Source organism: Pongo abelii, chromosome 7, assembly GCF_028885655.2.
Source record: "Pongo abelii isolate AG06213 chromosome 7, NHGRI_mPonAbe1-v2.0_pri, whole genome shotgun sequence".
Taxonomy (NCBI): Eukaryota; Metazoa; Chordata; class Mammalia; order Primates; family Hominidae; genus Pongo; species Pongo abelii.
Window position 1 is genome coordinate 24,466,938 of NC_071992.2, and position 15,832 is coordinate 24,482,769.

General features: G+C 46.6%; 1 protein-coding gene across 2 annotated transcripts in view; it reads right to left on the bottom strand.

The window, feature by feature from the left end:
- Window positions 1-13,134, bottom strand: part of BIN3 (bridging integrator 3) — a 48,437-nt gene extending 35,303 nt beyond the window's left edge. Inside the window, exon 1 of one of the 2 annotated variants that reach the window (XM_002818888.5) lies at window positions 13,012-13,134. In XM_002818888.5, the coding sequence (XP_002818934.4) occupies window positions 13,012-13,019 (8 nt within the window). In that variant the 5' untranslated portion in view covers window positions 13,020-13,134. The remainder of the gene's footprint in view (window positions 1-13,011) is intronic. The other variant, XM_009243615.4, reaches the window with a different exon arrangement.
- Between the last annotated feature and the right edge of the window lie 2,698 nt (window positions 13,135-15,832).

The window sequence follows — 15,832 nt, forward strand, 5'->3', positions numbered from 1 at the left end:
TTAATTAATCAAGATAAATTTCACTAGCTGTGTGCTCTCACCCCCACACCTAAAAACCCCTGATAAGGATATTACCCGAAGTGCAATATATTTACAGATTAACTTTTGAAGATCCTATTTTTGGTTTGCTCATTCAGAGCCATATTTCTTTTCATTCATTCAAGCCTTTTTATCTCCCTTGGTCTTAAGGGTTTTTTTTTTTTTTTATATCCATCTCCTCTACATTTATTTCATTAAATATTAAGATCCCAAAATAACACATGTGAAGTTTTAGCTCTATACATGTCTTAGGTTCATTCCATGGAATTTTATATTTTTGGTTATACTGTAAATGGGATTCTCTTTTTCATTTTATCTTCCTGGCACATTTACTCTGAAACCAGTCACCATACCTACATACTTAATTTATATAGCCTAAGAAATTCAATTGGAAAAGAAGAAAAATAACTAATTAGGCTTTCCAGGTAGACAGTCTTAGGGTATGAAAATATGATAAAATTCATCTTTTTCCCCAACATTTATACCTATTTATTGCCTTATTGCATTAGCTTGAAGTTATAGAAAATGTTTCCGACTTTGGTAAGAATGCTTTACATCTGATCCCTCACTATCAAATATGAAAGCAGCTATTCTTGATTTCAGCCAGGAATGCTCCTAACAGTAAGAAAATATCTTTCCGTTCCTAGTTCACTAAAAGGTACAAATACTAAGTTTTTGAATTCCACCAATGCCTTTCGCCATGCATTTAGATGACCAGTTTGTTCTCCTATGACCTATTATTGTGTTGAACTGTGTAAACATATTTCCTAATATTGAGCCATCCTTTCATTACTTAAGTAAACTCTGCTTGGTAAAGAGTACAGGCTAATTAACTCTGATGTGCGAATGTCCTGCTTTCTGATTATGACACATAGCACCTCAAGGTCAAGGACTGAATGTCATGCTTCTTGGCAACCCCTGTTAAGTACTGTACTAAGCACAGCGCTATTTTCAACTTTTCACTGAACGAGGAAACATCTGTTAAGGGCCACCTTTGTTCCAAATACTATGCTAGGTTCTAGGGATATCAGGATGAACGAGGCAGATTCCTTCTATGATCTCATGCAGCTTATAGTCTAGGTCTGTGCACACAGTAAGCACCGGATGAATAATTAAATGAATGACTAAAGTAAGCGCATTACCCGAGGGGCCTGTAAAATAACATGCTCTGATTTAAGGTTCCTGAAGAAAGCTACTCTTAGGTAATGCTACATAAAGAACAAAGAAAGGTAGTATCATTGTCTTTGGGCTCCCAATCCTTATGTAACCAAAAAACAAAACAAAACACAAACAAAAAACCCCAAAAACCTAAAAAGAATACCCACCAGCACTGGGGTCCAGCAACAGTACATTCAGTGGAGACCAAGAAAATGGAGTAGGCCCTTGGCCTTGAAAGCAAAGCCTGACAAAGTTATTGGAGTATGATGGGTCAAGAGAAAATACTTTACAGAGCCTAAGAGGATATATGAAAGGAGAAGAGGCTGCTGGGTTTATTCCCAGGCTGCCAAATGGCAGAAGTGAACCCACTCTGCCAGAGAAGTGGGCAAAAAACTGGGCAGATGCCCTGATGGAAGGATCAGATTCTCCCTGCGCTGAAACGGAGCATTCCTGCAGGAAGTGGTGAAAGGTGGCAAGGAAGGGAGAGTGAGAGTAAAGGCAACACAACTGCACTTCAGCAGGCTCTTGTGCCTCTTCTCCCCTTGAGTCCCCATTTCATCCCCGTGGCTCTCCCACTGCAGGCACAGGGGACTTCCTTAGGAGAAGCAGCTGCTTTGGAGGGCATGGGGCAAGAGGGACAGTGTCACAGCCTGAGAGCAGCAGCCTTGGTACTGCCAGGTCACAGCAGCCCAGGGTTGGCAGTGCTCCAGGGCAGGAGGCCCAACTGGGCTTCGGGACTCTCCTCCCTCCTCCTCACACTTGCCTCAGTGCTCCCCTTGGAATCAGGGGCGTGGGCAGAGAGCCAGAGTGAAGACAGGGCTTACTCCCCAGAGCGTCTCTGAGTTCTGGAAGAAATTAAGAGGGTTCTGAGCTCTCTGCCTCTGGAGCAGGAGACCTAGCTTGGTTCTGCTTCCCATTCCATAAATATGAGCACCAGAGGGCAGAAGAAGAGATATTTTAGTCTCAGCAACAAAACGGAGAAAACATTTCTTTCAACCCTCCTCTTCTCCAACCCCCAACTGCCCCACCTCAAAAAAGAAAAAAAGTTCTGTGTGTATGGAGGGCAAAGGGGGGAAAGATTCTATTTTCTTTCATAATAAAGAAAAAGTCAACAGGATGTTCTCCAAAGCTACAAATATACTTTTTCAAACAGTAAATATCTCTATTAGCAGCATGATGCCAGTTGGCTAATTCTGTCTGTCTCAGTAAAACCTTTCCAAAAAAGCCCCTGCTCTTGTGTAATGTCTATTTACAAAAACAGCTCTTTTGCATTTTCAATTTGCTAGGTTTCTCCATCTTTTGTTTCCTCACCCCCTCTGCAGAGGCAGAGATAAAAGGCAGGCCCAGATGGCAGTTGGGTGGGGATCCCCTGGTCACCCCAGCAGAGCTCTTGTCCCTGCTGTCTTTGGAGAGTCCCACTTCACGACAAAGACTGGAAAGAGGCTGAACCCTAAACCTGCTTCCTGGGTCTTTGCTTGGCCTCCAGAATCCTACTAAACGTGAATAAGCCTAGGCCTGGCTTGGGGGTGGAAAGAACCCTGGAGTGATTCAGTCTGCCCCACCCTGTATCTTTCTGCTATCTCTAGCTGGGCAAGAGACCCACAGTTTTGGGGGCGAGGGAGGTAAGGGAGGTGAGAATGGAGGGAGGGCTGAGCAAAGAGTAGGCGGTGGTGGTTGATAGTGGCTGAAATCCTGGCTCCCCGGGGAGTGGTCTGGGCCTGAGTCACTGTCTCGGCAAGAGCAGGAAGGTGGGCGAGAGGCAGCAGCTCCAGCAGGCTGGAAGAACAAGCCCCTCCCCCCGGGCCTTCTGTTACTCTATCCTTGGCTTGCTGCCTGCTCTGGCCTGAGGCCCCACAAGGCCACCACCTTAATGGTGGGAGAGAAACAAGAGGGCCAGAGCCGGGGCAGGGCTTATCAAGAGCCATCTAGGTCCGGCACAACAGCTGCTGGTTGGATGCCATCCTCTCTGTCTGTCGGGCCAGCTGGCCACAATGCCAAAGGCCAAGGAAAGTTCAGCCCGAGCAAGGCGGAGACCCCAGGAGAGAGGGACATGAACTGAGCTGGAAATCAGTCCTTTCCAGTGCCTATGACCACAGCCTCCAGCCCCACCTCAGTCCTTTCTCTAAATTAGCTTGATCCAAAACCAGAACACACAGAACTTGACCCCCACCCGCCATCAGTCCGAGGAGGTATGTGTGTGTTTAAAAATAAAAGCGATGACTGTGACTTGGCGGTTTGTGACTTGGACCAGAACAATCTTCCAGCTCAGCTGTGATCCCTCCTTCCCCACCGATCCACAGGCTGACCTCTGAAAAGTAAAGACAGAATGAAGCACACAACATTAAGTCACACGAGAGCTGGGCGATCATCTCATCAAAGCAACCATTTATTGAGCATCTACTATTGCCAGACTCTGCACAGGCACTGCTGATACATCAGTTTATTTCAAGTGTCCACTCCTGCACTTCACAGGAGAAACAGCGCACTAGATCAGGGGATGGACCCTGGAGCCAGACAGCTGGGGTTCAAAACCTCACTCTGCCTATTACCAGCTGTTGAGACTCTGGGCAAGTGACCTCACCTTCCTGTGTCTCTGTCTCTTTATCTATAAAATAGGACAGAAAATAATTTACTCATCTTCTAGGGTTGCTATGAAGGTTAAACGAGTTTAATGCTTAAAACAGATCTTGACACACAGTAAGCAGTCTGTTTTTTTGCAAAGGTAGTAGTGGTATTTTGATGATGACGACCAACCAGGTCCAGAAGGGGTGACTTGTAAGAAGTTACAGAGATAAGTATACTCACCCCTAAAGAATGGTTAGGAAACCTGAAATTATTTTTTTGTTTTGGGGGCAAACAGCTGTCCCATACCGTGATGCACCACCACCAGGCCCAAGTGATAAGTTTGCCTAAACTTGAGTGGCGACTTCCCCCCAAATAGTGAAAGGATTTTGACAAAAGTGTGGAGGTGATAGAGCACCTAAGAGAGAAAGGCACGCAACTCAAGGAGGCAGTTTGGATTTTCTTTGCAGCACCTTAAGAAGATCCTAAGATCTGACAGACAAGTAATCACCTATTCTCATTCTAATCTGTAAGATAAGAAGGGGTAGAAAATGGGTTTGCATTTGGAGGTGAAAGGCTTGTCCTGCAGACTCCACAAGGAAAGAGAACCTCCACTGGCCTCATCTCCATTCCGATGGGCTGACAGTGGCTTAGACTCTGAGAGCACCAGACCGGCTGTTTAGCTTCTGAGGTACCATCTTTAATCTCACCTTTGCTTCTGTCTCTTACCAATCAGCAATTATAAAGAGCTCTCACACTACCTTTTTCCTCTTCTCTGCTGAAAGTTTGGCCCCTAGAAAGCAAGAGGTAGAAGGAAGACGGCTGGATGGAAACTGACTTCTAGGCCCCCTCCCTACATCGTCCCCACCCTGTGGGGCAGGGGCGGGGGGCGCGGGCAAACATTCTCTTGCTGTGGAAAGTGAGGTCTGCCCCAGCAATGATTTAAAAATTAAAAAAATACGAAATATTGTAAATACACAAAAAATGCAGGGAATATATAATAAATACTCATGTATCCACCACCTGGCTTTGTCAAATTCCAACGAAGCCATGCTTGCTTTAGATATTATTATTTAAGCAACAAAACAGTACAGATACTGTTGAAGCTCCCTGAGTATCACACCCTGAGATTGTATTTCTTTCTTTTTTTTTTTAACTTAGTTTTTTTGAGACAGGGTCTCCCTTTGTATCCAGTCTGAGGTGCAGTGGTGTGATCATAGCTCGCTGCAACCTTGAATCCTTGGGCTCCAGATATCCACCTGCCTCAGCTTGCTGAGTGCTGGGACTACAGGCTTGCACCACTTCCCCTGGCTAATTTTTAATTTTTTTTGTAGAGACAGTCTCACTACGCTGCCCAGGTTAGTCTCCAACTCCTGGACTCAAGCGATCCTCCTGCCTTGGCCTCCCAAAGTGCTGGGATTATAGGTGTGAGCCACCTGGACCGGCCCCTGAGATTCCATTTCCTTCTCTCCTTCCTTGTTATCCTAGAGTAACCACTATTCTAAATTTAGCACTATTCCCATACTTTTACTGTATAAGTTTAAGTCCATATGCAAAATATAGTATTGCCTTACAGGTCTAATGTTTATATGAACAGTACAATGTTGAATGTATCATTCTTTTTTTTTTTTTTGAAATGGAGTCTCGCTCTATCACCCAGGCTGGAGTGCAGTGGCGTGATCTTGGCTCACTGCAACCTCCGCCTCCTGGACTCAAGTGATTCTCCTGCCTCAGCCTCCCTAGTAGCTGGGATTACAGGCGTGCACCACTACGCCTGGCTAATCTTTGTATTTTTAGTAGAGATGGGGTTTCACCATGTTGGCCAGGCTGGTCTCGAACTCCTGACCTCAAGTGATCTGCTTGCCTTGTCCTCCCAAAGTGTTGGGATTACAGGTGTCAGCCACCGTGCTTGGCCTACAATGTTGAGTGTATCATTCTTACTTATTTGAATGTATCATTCTGAAGCTAGCTTTTTACATTCAGCATTACATTCTTGAGATGTGCCCACACTGGTACATACAGCTCTATTTTACCCATTTTAACTACTACATATATATATATTTTTTTGAGACAAAGTCTCACTTTGTTGCCCAGGCTGGAGTACAGTGGCATGATCTCAGCTCACTGCAATCTCCACCTCCCAGGTTCAAACGATTCTCCTGCCTCAGCCTCTTGAGTAGCTGGGATTACAGGTATGCACCACCATGCCCAGCTAATTTTTCTATTTTTTAGTAGAGACGGGGTTTCACCATGTTGGTGAGGCTGGTCTCGAACTCCTGAACTCAACTGATCTGCCCGCCTCTGCCTCCCAAAGCGCTGGGATTACGGGCATGAGCCAACACGCCCAGCCCATAATATATCATCATGTAAAGACATCACAATTTATTTCCCCATTCTCCAGAGGCTGGGCAGCTGCACATGACGATGCCCCTCACACTCCCACATGTGTCCCCTGCTGCATGAAGGTACGGGAGTTTCTCTAGGGTAGGGGACAGCTACTATTCCAACTGCAAAATCTCTAATATACACCCCCTCCTGCAGTGTATGTGAGTTCCTACTGTTCCTCACCCTCAGATACTTGGCATTGTCAGGCTTTAAAATTTCTGCCAGTCTGATGGCTGTGAAACAGCATCTCATTGTTGGTTTAATCTGTTTTTCCTGATTACTAGCAGGACCAAACATCTTTATATGAGCTTTTGTTCACTTGGGTTTTCTTTTCTGGAAAGCAATTTACAGTTTTCAAATCTATGGAATAACTTCTTATAAAGAACTCAGCCAGTGTTCTTTACAGCTGCCCCTTCTGTTGTTTTTTATTGACCCAGAGAAACAACCAAATACACAAGCAACCCTATCTTCAGTTGCTGGAGTCAAAGGTGTTAGCTTATAGTCTGTATTTGTAATGATACTCTTAGGTGGTTTTCAAACTTGAGGTCTTTGCAGAACATCTATCACTCAAAGGTCTTTAAACTGCTACACAGTCTTCCATTGTATACATAGATCAAAATCAGTCATGAAATTAAAAAATCATATGCACTCACCTCAGGAAGAAAAAAAGAAAAAAAGGTCAACTGAGGTGGGTCATTCTTTAAAAAAACAAACAAGGCTGGCCGCGGTGGCTCATGCTTGTAATTCCAGCACTTTGGGAGGCCAAAACGGGTGGATTACTTGAATGCAGAAGTTTGAAACCAGCCTGGCTAACATAGCGAAACTCAGTCTCTACTAAAAAATGGTGGTGCATGCCTGTAATCCCAGCTATCTGGGAGGCTGAGGCATGAGAATCACTTCAACCCGGGAAGTGGAGGTTGCAGTGAGCTGAGATGGCACCACTGCACTCCAGCCTGGGTAACAGGGCAAGAGCCTGTCTCAAAAAAAAAAAAAAAAAAAACCATGAAGAAGAACATAACAGAAAATATCAGAGTGCATTGCACACATACTGTGTGAAACTTTTATTTCAAGTATAAGTGTGTGTGTGTGTGTGAGTTGTGATATCAAAGGTATTTCTAACTGTGAGTTGTGTTCAAAAAATTGTGGAAACTAGTCCAGGTGTGGTGGCTAACACTTATAGTCCCAGCCACTCAGGAGGCTAAGGCAGAAGGATCGCTTGGACCCAGGAGTTTGAGACTGTGGTGAGCTGTAATTGCACCACCGCACTTCAGCCTGGGCAACAGTGAGACCCCCCCATTTGTTTTTTTTTTTTTTTAAAAAAAAGAAAACTATTGTCCAAGTTAGCATCCTTGGCTCCATTTTTTCTCTTCTGAGTTATCCTGCAGGCTACTGCCAAAATAATCTGACTAAATCATTGCTTTGGCCATGCCACTTCCCTGCTCAAAAGCCTTCAATTTCCAAAAGCCTAGGCTCAATTTGAAGTCCTCAGCATGGCACTGAAAGCACTATATAACGTGGCCCTGAGGTGGAATGCCAATTCTCCCCAATGCAGCCTGTACCCAAACCACTATTTACCACCCCCAAGCTGGCCTCCTGACAGTCCGCACAAACACTCTTGACGCATTCTGACTCCACACACCTTTTTCATGCCATGCTTCTAACCTGGATCCTTTTCTCCCTCCCACTGAAACAGCACATATTTGCTAAGTCAAGCTTCAGTTAAAATTATATCTCCTGCTTCAAGTCTTTCTTGATGATGCCACGCTGACATTTAGTGATCGGCTGTCCTTTTGAATCCCTAGCACTTTCCATACACTGGCTGAAGACAGAGATCGACTCATGCAAGTCTTTTAAATGTACCTCAACGTTTAGCACAGACTTTTGCACATTATAAATGTTGAACAAGCATTAAATCAACAAATATTTGTTGAGCACCATGTATGTGCATCACACTATACTGGGCCCTATTTGATGGATTTGCCACCAAAATCATGAGTTTGGGAAAACAATTCTAATAAGTTAACAGCTGACTCTAAAGATTACCCCAACAGATTTCCTTAAAGAGTATATAATACATATAACACCTCTGACTAAGTAGCTGTGGGACTCAAGACACTTGACTCTTTCTGACTGCTCCAAGATCTGGAAGAAATCCTTTTCCTTTCATTAAACACCTGAAATAAGAGCAAGCTCACATACAGAATCTCACAGACATTTTATAGGGCCCCTGTCTTCAAGGCATTACTATGCTCTCCAGAGAGGAAGAAAAGTTTGGTATGTCCAAAGTCATACAGGACATGAGTGATGAGGCTGCCCTAGGCAGGGGCCCCATAGGTGGAAGAAGCTGAGCCAGTTACAGAACAACTAGAGGTCTGCAGGGAACAAGGACTTCCTCTATCACTTGTGTGTGAAGACTGTCAACTCCCTGTGATTCACTACCAACCTGCTAGTGTCAACACACCTTAGCAAAGCAAAACTCCATGATCCAATCAGCTTAGCAATGGTCTGCTACTCTTCTAATATTCCTGATCATGGGGACAGAATACTCAGGAGACACATTTTAGTTCTAGTTCTTCCAGGTACTAGCTGAGTGAATTCTAGTAAGTTACCAACGGGGATCATAAGACTGCACTGCTTGCGCAGATGTAAGCATGAAGTCAGACAAAGCACGGGAAAGCCATCTGAAAAGTTAGAAGCACTCTACACATGTGAGACAGCAACGGTAATCATAGGAGAAAGGACTTCACTGAGAAAAAAACTGAATAATGGTTTTGTTTGACCCAGAAGTTTACCTTCTTTATATTCCATTCATTTAACAATTACCTGTTAGATACCCACTATGTGCATGATACCCACTATGCGTACAAAAAGATGAAGAAGCTCTATGTCGCTCCTTTTCTCATGGGGTTGGTGTGGAAGGGAGGTGTATGTCTGTGATACCTAGAAGGATGCAGAAGTGCTACAAGAGAAGCACTATGGAAGTACAGAAGAAACCCAGCAAAGCAGTTTAGAGTGGAGGATCAGAGACGAGCGGGGAGGAGAAATCACAGGCAGCCTGACCTGGAAGCCACTTGTGTCAGTCAATTTAACAATAGTACTTTCAGAGGCTCTTCATTTTAGGAAGTGGTTTGTAGGTTCTGCACGTTTTTATCTTAACATTTTTCCTGAGCTGAGGCAAGTCAGGAAAAGGAAAAAAGGCCCCATTCATATATTTAATAAACACTTCCTGACTGCCAGGAACAGTGCTAGGGAATAGCGATGACCACAAGATAGTCCCCATACTCAAGAACTCAGACAAGTAAACCAGCCAGCGGAGTACAGATGCTGATGAAGGTCAGAAGAGCGGCACCCAGTGCAGCATGGCAGGGTGTGAGGGGCCATTCAGGGAAGACCCTCAGAGAAGGTGAAGCGTGGCCTGACTCTTGAAGGATGAGATGCTGGCCTAGTGGACAGGGTGTGAGTGAAGGGGAAGCATTTCAGGCAGAAGGGACAGTTATCCAGAGGCACAGGGGCATGAGAGAGCAGAAGCTTGGAGGATGGAACACATGGAATGAAGAGGGACAGCCAGGCCCAGAGGGCCTCAGAAGCCCTGGCCCAGAGTTGGGCCTCTATCCTGAAGATGATGGCAAGAAACTACACGGTGAAAACAGGAAAGAAACAAAAAGGATCAAATGTGAGGAACACCAAAGTGTGAAGGGCAGACAGAGGTAGAAGACCCCGGAAGAGTCAGAAAAATATCACTCCACTCATTTCACAGCAGGATCAGGTGGCAAACTGTCAGCAGGAATGGCCGCTCCATGCTACACATGGAGAAACCAAGACAGAGAACAGTTCAATGCTTGACCAGGCCACACTGTGAGTGGCTGAGCTAGAACCTGAACGCAGCACTCTAACTCCTACTCACACTTATCTGCTCTGCCTCTAATTTCCTTCCTTTTTGTCAAACTACTGGACCCCTAGGTATAGGGAGATTTCATCATCAAGGTGTATGGTTCAACAGGAGGCTACAATTCCTGGAGCCAGCTTAGATTGAGGTTACTATTCTTAATTCTACTTAATCCTCTCTCCATACCATAATAAAGCCACCTGAGTATACACTGGAAGACGGGGAAGAGAGAAACAGGAAGGGGGAAAGGGAGACAAGAGGGAGACAGAAATAGGGAGGGAGGGGGTGAGTGGGGAGGAGAGGAGAGAGAGAAAGTTGGGAGGGGGGCAAATGGTGGGGGGAAGTGGGGTGGAGAGAAAAAGAGAGCAAGAGAGCGAGAAGCATTTGGCTTGAGGCCAAGAAGTGAATCTGTGGTCTGAGATGTGAATATCAAATGCCTTCTTCCTAGTAGGACAGACCACTGGATCACTTTTCTGAAAGGCAGATGGGTTTATGGGGAGTGGATGGGTAGATGGTGCAGGAAGGCAGCAGGTACCCACTAAACAAACAGGGGGTGGGCGGGTTGCCTGCACAGAGGAAGCAGAGAACAAAGGCCTCTCACTCTTCATGCAAAGTCCACAGTGTGCAAAGGGCATCAATATTGGACATTTCTCACTGTGACATTTTGAAAGCTCAGCCTAGCCCAGAACAATGGTTACCCTCTGGGGACCATGGGCCATATGCCTTATTTAATGATGGCTTGGCACAGCCCATGTACTTGGTGAACTTGACCTTGGGCATCAGCCTCCCATGACGGCTCTACGTCACTCTGGTCTCTTCCCCTAATAAGAATTCCAGTCTCACATGAATGGATGGATTCATTCTGGGGGCAGGAAAACCACTCAGGGAGTGAATCAGAAGGACCCAGCCCCAGTATCCTTGCCAGCCATTGAGCTAGGAACTGAGTGTGATTGTGTGCCCAGGCGCCGGTGCTGTTCCCCTCTTTGAGAGAGAGGGTCAGGGTCCACGCAAGAGATGACGTAGAAGCCCTTTAAGGGGGAAGAGAAAGGAATCTCAGCTTTGAGGGACAAAGCCACCCTTCTGGTTGTGACTCTCAGTCCAAGGAGGTACCAAGATTGTGCATGTATTGGTAAATTAAAGCTACTAGATGAAAATCTCAGCTGTTGTTAGACAGTTGTCAACTTCAATTCTCTCCAACCTGACAGGCTAACCTTTAAGGAATGGGCTATTTTTTTCAGAAGGGAAACTTTCTGTGAGACAGGTGGAAACAATCTGCTTCAGACCACCCAGAGACCAGAGAATCATTTACCTTTATTAGTTTCTGCTGTGCTCTTCTCCCAACTTGTGAAGCAAAGATTGGTTCAGTAAATGCCAATCTAGGCAATATAAAGCATCTGTACTGCCTCATTTTCACTTTGAAAAATTAGGCAAGAACACTCCAAAGATTCAAGACGTAGCAGCCAAGAGGATATCTATATCCCAAGACTGGGGAGCCCAGAATGACACTGAAAGGACGTAATTCCTCTGGGAAAGGGAAATGAAGAATTACCGCTTTGCCCACCACTAACTAGGTTATAACAAGACAGGAAAGGTAGCTTTTTAAGGCTCCAGCCGTTATTGGCCTCCTGGAGCAAATGGTGGAGGGAAAAGCAGCAGCTCCTGCTGGGGCTTATTAGGGCACTGCTTCGGGCTTTCCTCCCGTGCTTGCGGTGATTGTCTGACATTTGTCCATCAATCTCGGTCTAAGAAACAGGTGGGGGAGGGGACAGATGGTTCGCATTTCACATTACAGAGCTATCCCTGACACTGACTGACATCAGCTGCTTGCAGTCTCCACTGATGGCCAAAATTAAGCTACAAAAGCCTTCCTGAAGGATATTCTATTATCTTAATTCATTCATAACTGGTTATTATGCACTTTGCATAAATAAACACACTAGACTCTGAGGACAGAGTGGCAAATATGTTCCCTATGTCAATGGGCTGATTAATCTTGTACATCTCTGGGGCTCAATTTATTCACACACTATAGCTGAATCTCCTGAGGTCCAGGGTTGTGGCTATACAGGTCCTTGGGCCTGATGGTAAGGTAAGGTCCTGCATATGAGTATCCTCTAACCTCTAAGAAAGCCCCAGGAAGGCAGGCAAGTCACAATTCTCTCCTGTGAACATAAATAATCGAGAGCAACAAATGGGGATTGCCTTTTGGGCAAATTGAGTCTTACAAAATAAATACACCATTATGAAGTGTCTACTATGACCCAAGTATCACATCATTCTGCAGCAACTGGAATTTGTGACTCTATCACTCTACTCCCTGGCTTCTTTTCTCATGGCATGATAGTTCCCATAAGTTTAAACTTAACCATGCCTATTTAGAGAGCAGGCAGTGAGTAACAGCCCTGGAATGATTAAAACCAGTCCAATCCCACAGGGTGAGGGTGCGTGCGGAGTGTAATTCTGGCCCCTTTAAAAAGAGAAGCAAGTTTGCCTTGTCTTTTGAAGCCTGCTAAGTCGTGCAAAGAGGATAGTTACCCAAAAGGGAGTGGGTTTTGATTAGTGAACTGGGTCCAGGCTGCCACAGCGAGGGCCACGGCTCTGGAGGGATTGGCGCGGGGCAGAGATGCCCACAGGAGAGAAAGACGACACTGACTCCACCTCAATGGGTGTTTAAAAAAGGAGGGAACAAGGAAGTCCCTCACTTCAAGGAGCTAGGAGGACCCGAGTCCGGCAAAACAGGGGTCAGACGCGGAGACCCAGGCTAAGAGGATCATCCGCCACTCTCCTCGGGAGTCCTGCTGAGAGATTGCGACTCCGGGAAAGCACCGAGGGAACGACCCTAGGGCAGGGGCTGTCGGGCCTTGCTCTGGGGCGGAGAGGTCGCGCGGGACCGGAGGGAGCCGGGACGCGGCACTGACACAGGGCCAGGGGCCTCGCGGGTCCGCGGGTCCAGCAGCTCCCGCCGCCTGGGCCTCACTCACCAGCTCATGGTCCCGAACCTGGGTCTGCCGCCGGGGTCCTCAGCCGCAACTCGTTCCTCTGGGATCACTTCCGGATTCAACCAGTCTCCAGGAAGTGACGTAGAGCCCGCCTCTCTGCCCGGAAGAGGCTGTTGGGAGGCGGAACCCGGCGCGTTAACCCTTCTGCTGCAGCGTTCTCGCCGCGGAGTTTCCCCTGCCGGCGAGCCTGTGGCTCTGGTCAAGCGCTTAGAGACACAGGCTGCAACGGGGGATGAGGGGGACCTCTGGGGGCGTTTTCTGCCTTCAACACTGACTCCTAAAGATCTCTTCACCTGACCACGCAGGGCCCTTAGCCGGGCTGTCCCCTCTGTCAAGTGGTTTCTAATCCAGAGACAGTGGCAGCAATTGTCTGTGGGAGGAGAAGCCACTGGGGATGGAGAAAGTGGAAAACTTACATTCTCTGAATGCTCTTTCCTATCTTTTACAGTTTGTACACCACACATTCATTACCTGTTACAAACAAACGGAGTTTCCCCTCCAACATGGCACAGGGCTCTGAATATCAATAGATAGGTGCTTTTCAGGTTGGAATGTTCTGTAGATTTATTCAACACAATAAGACGCAGAGTATGGATTGCTCCCTGCCTTTCAGCCCTTCCCTTTGGTTTCCTCTACAGGACTCAAATGATGTAAATTGCCCCATTCGTTCTATTCCTTCATTTAACTAATACTAGTTGCACTAATATTAGTGTCAGGTACTGAACCAATCTTAGGATACAGCCATCTCAAAAGAAGTATCTGCCCTGCCCTTGTTCCTTCCCAGAGCTACTTTCCTGGAGGGAGAGACAAGCAGGCAATTACAATCATGCTATATGATAGGATAGAATGAGGTGTGGTGTGGTGGCAGCCTGGAAGGGGACCCTGAAGCAGCACATGGGGTTTTGGGGAAGGCTTCCAGGAGGAGCCAGTGTGTAATCCAAGCCCTGAAGGCTGAATCGGAGCTAGTCAGGTGAATCTGAGATGAGGGATGAGGAGGCTCCAGGCAGAGGGAACTTACCATGGCTAAGACACAGACAGGTCCAAGCAAGCAGCTGACTTGCCTTGGGTCTCCTAAAGTCAGAATTCAGGGCCTTAGTGGCTCACAAGTTGCCTGGGATTCTGGGCTGAATTGGTTTCCTCACCGCTAAGTACCTCCCTGCCTTAGAAGAGAGACAAGAAGGCAGTGAGACCCGTGCAGATGCTGCTGGGCCCCCAGTGACCTTCTCTCTAGGAATTCTCTTTCCTCAGAGGGACCCGGATTGTTTCAGGGACCGCTTAGGGAGTTGCTAATCAATGACCTAGTGGGAAAAATATGACCAATGACCTAGAGCAGAAGTAGTGTATGATTTGTTCTGACCTCCTAGGGTGGAGTAAAGGGCTTGAGCAGGAGGGGTAAGAGGGTGGGCCACAGGATGCAGTCTCTCATTTGTGTTTTCTGTTTCCATTCTTGAGAGTCCATAGTTTGACTCAATTGAAGTTTCCAATGGAGGTTGGGTCCCCAAGCAGATCATGCAGATCAGCTTCATTACCATGTTGTTCCTCAGGAAACAGGCCAAAATGAGCACAAGAGCAGCCTTGAAGAGTAAAGAGGAAGAGCAGAAGTCACCAAAGGGCAGCCTGGGCAGAGAGTGTGGGTAAAGGGAGAGAGAGAGTCCTTGCTGCTTTGCAGAGAGTGTGATGGATGGAAGGGCTGTTGTGGGTTTAGGAGCCTCCTGACATTTAGCACCTGTGAATAGTTTTCCCACCTGCTTCCTCCTTTCCCCATGTTCTGCCTCCCTCAGTTATGCCCCACAGGTATAAATATTTCCAAACGTTTTAGCCTAGGTAACTGCCATATCCTAGGAGAAGTCTGTTTCAGGGCTGGAGGGCAGCAGACACATCCTAGAGGTCTAGAATGGATAAGTTCTGGACTACAAGTCTGGAGGAGTCTGGGGCTCTATTTCCAGTTCAACCTTTGACACTATAACTGACCTCAGACAAGTCACATCCCTTTTGTGGCCTTGGTCCCCTCATCTATAAGATGGAGTGGGTAGATCACATCCCAAAGTATCCAACATTGCAACGTTCCAAGTCAGCTGTCTTGTTGACTCTAGAGGCCCTGGGGAAATAGGAGAATGGGAAAGGCAGATGAACAGAGGGGCAAGCGCAGAGAAGTGGGTAGGTCTGAGGAACTGGTGATATCTTGGATAAAGCTAAATATGAATTTTTCTGGGGCTGTGCTGTTGACAGGTCACCTCAAATCTTTAATGCAGCCAGCAGGATCTTTGAGGTTACTAAAAGAATGGTGTCCTCCCAGGAGTCTGTCTGGAATGTGCCTGCTTGGTCTCCTTACCTGTGGCTCATTCGCTCAGCTAGAGGGGCACTGGGCTGAGGAGGGACAGTCAGGCATCCTGCTGTCCTGTGTTCCTCCATGAGCCTGCTGTGCCATGAGGCATTGATCCCTGGGGAGCTGAACATGGAGACACACAAACACTTGCCACTGTTGTGAAAAGCAGCCTGCAGGGTCGGGAGCTATGTCTTTCTTATTTATAACCAAAGGGACAGCATGATACAGATTGATCCTTCCCCTGCAGGGAAGGAATGGAAAAGAGAAAATTGGGTTTCTAAGTAGAAGCTGAGAGTGGCCGCGCTTTGGGTAGAGGTGGATGCTCCTGGTTTCAAGCCTTGTAAATACTGATTCTTCCCCAGAAGTCTGAGCCTGAAGTTAAAAGAGTGTTCAGGTGGCAGAGGTCTACTTCTGGGACAAAGCTGTTTACGAGAGGAAAAGCAGCAGCAGAACCTGCTCCACCATCAGCCCCCAACT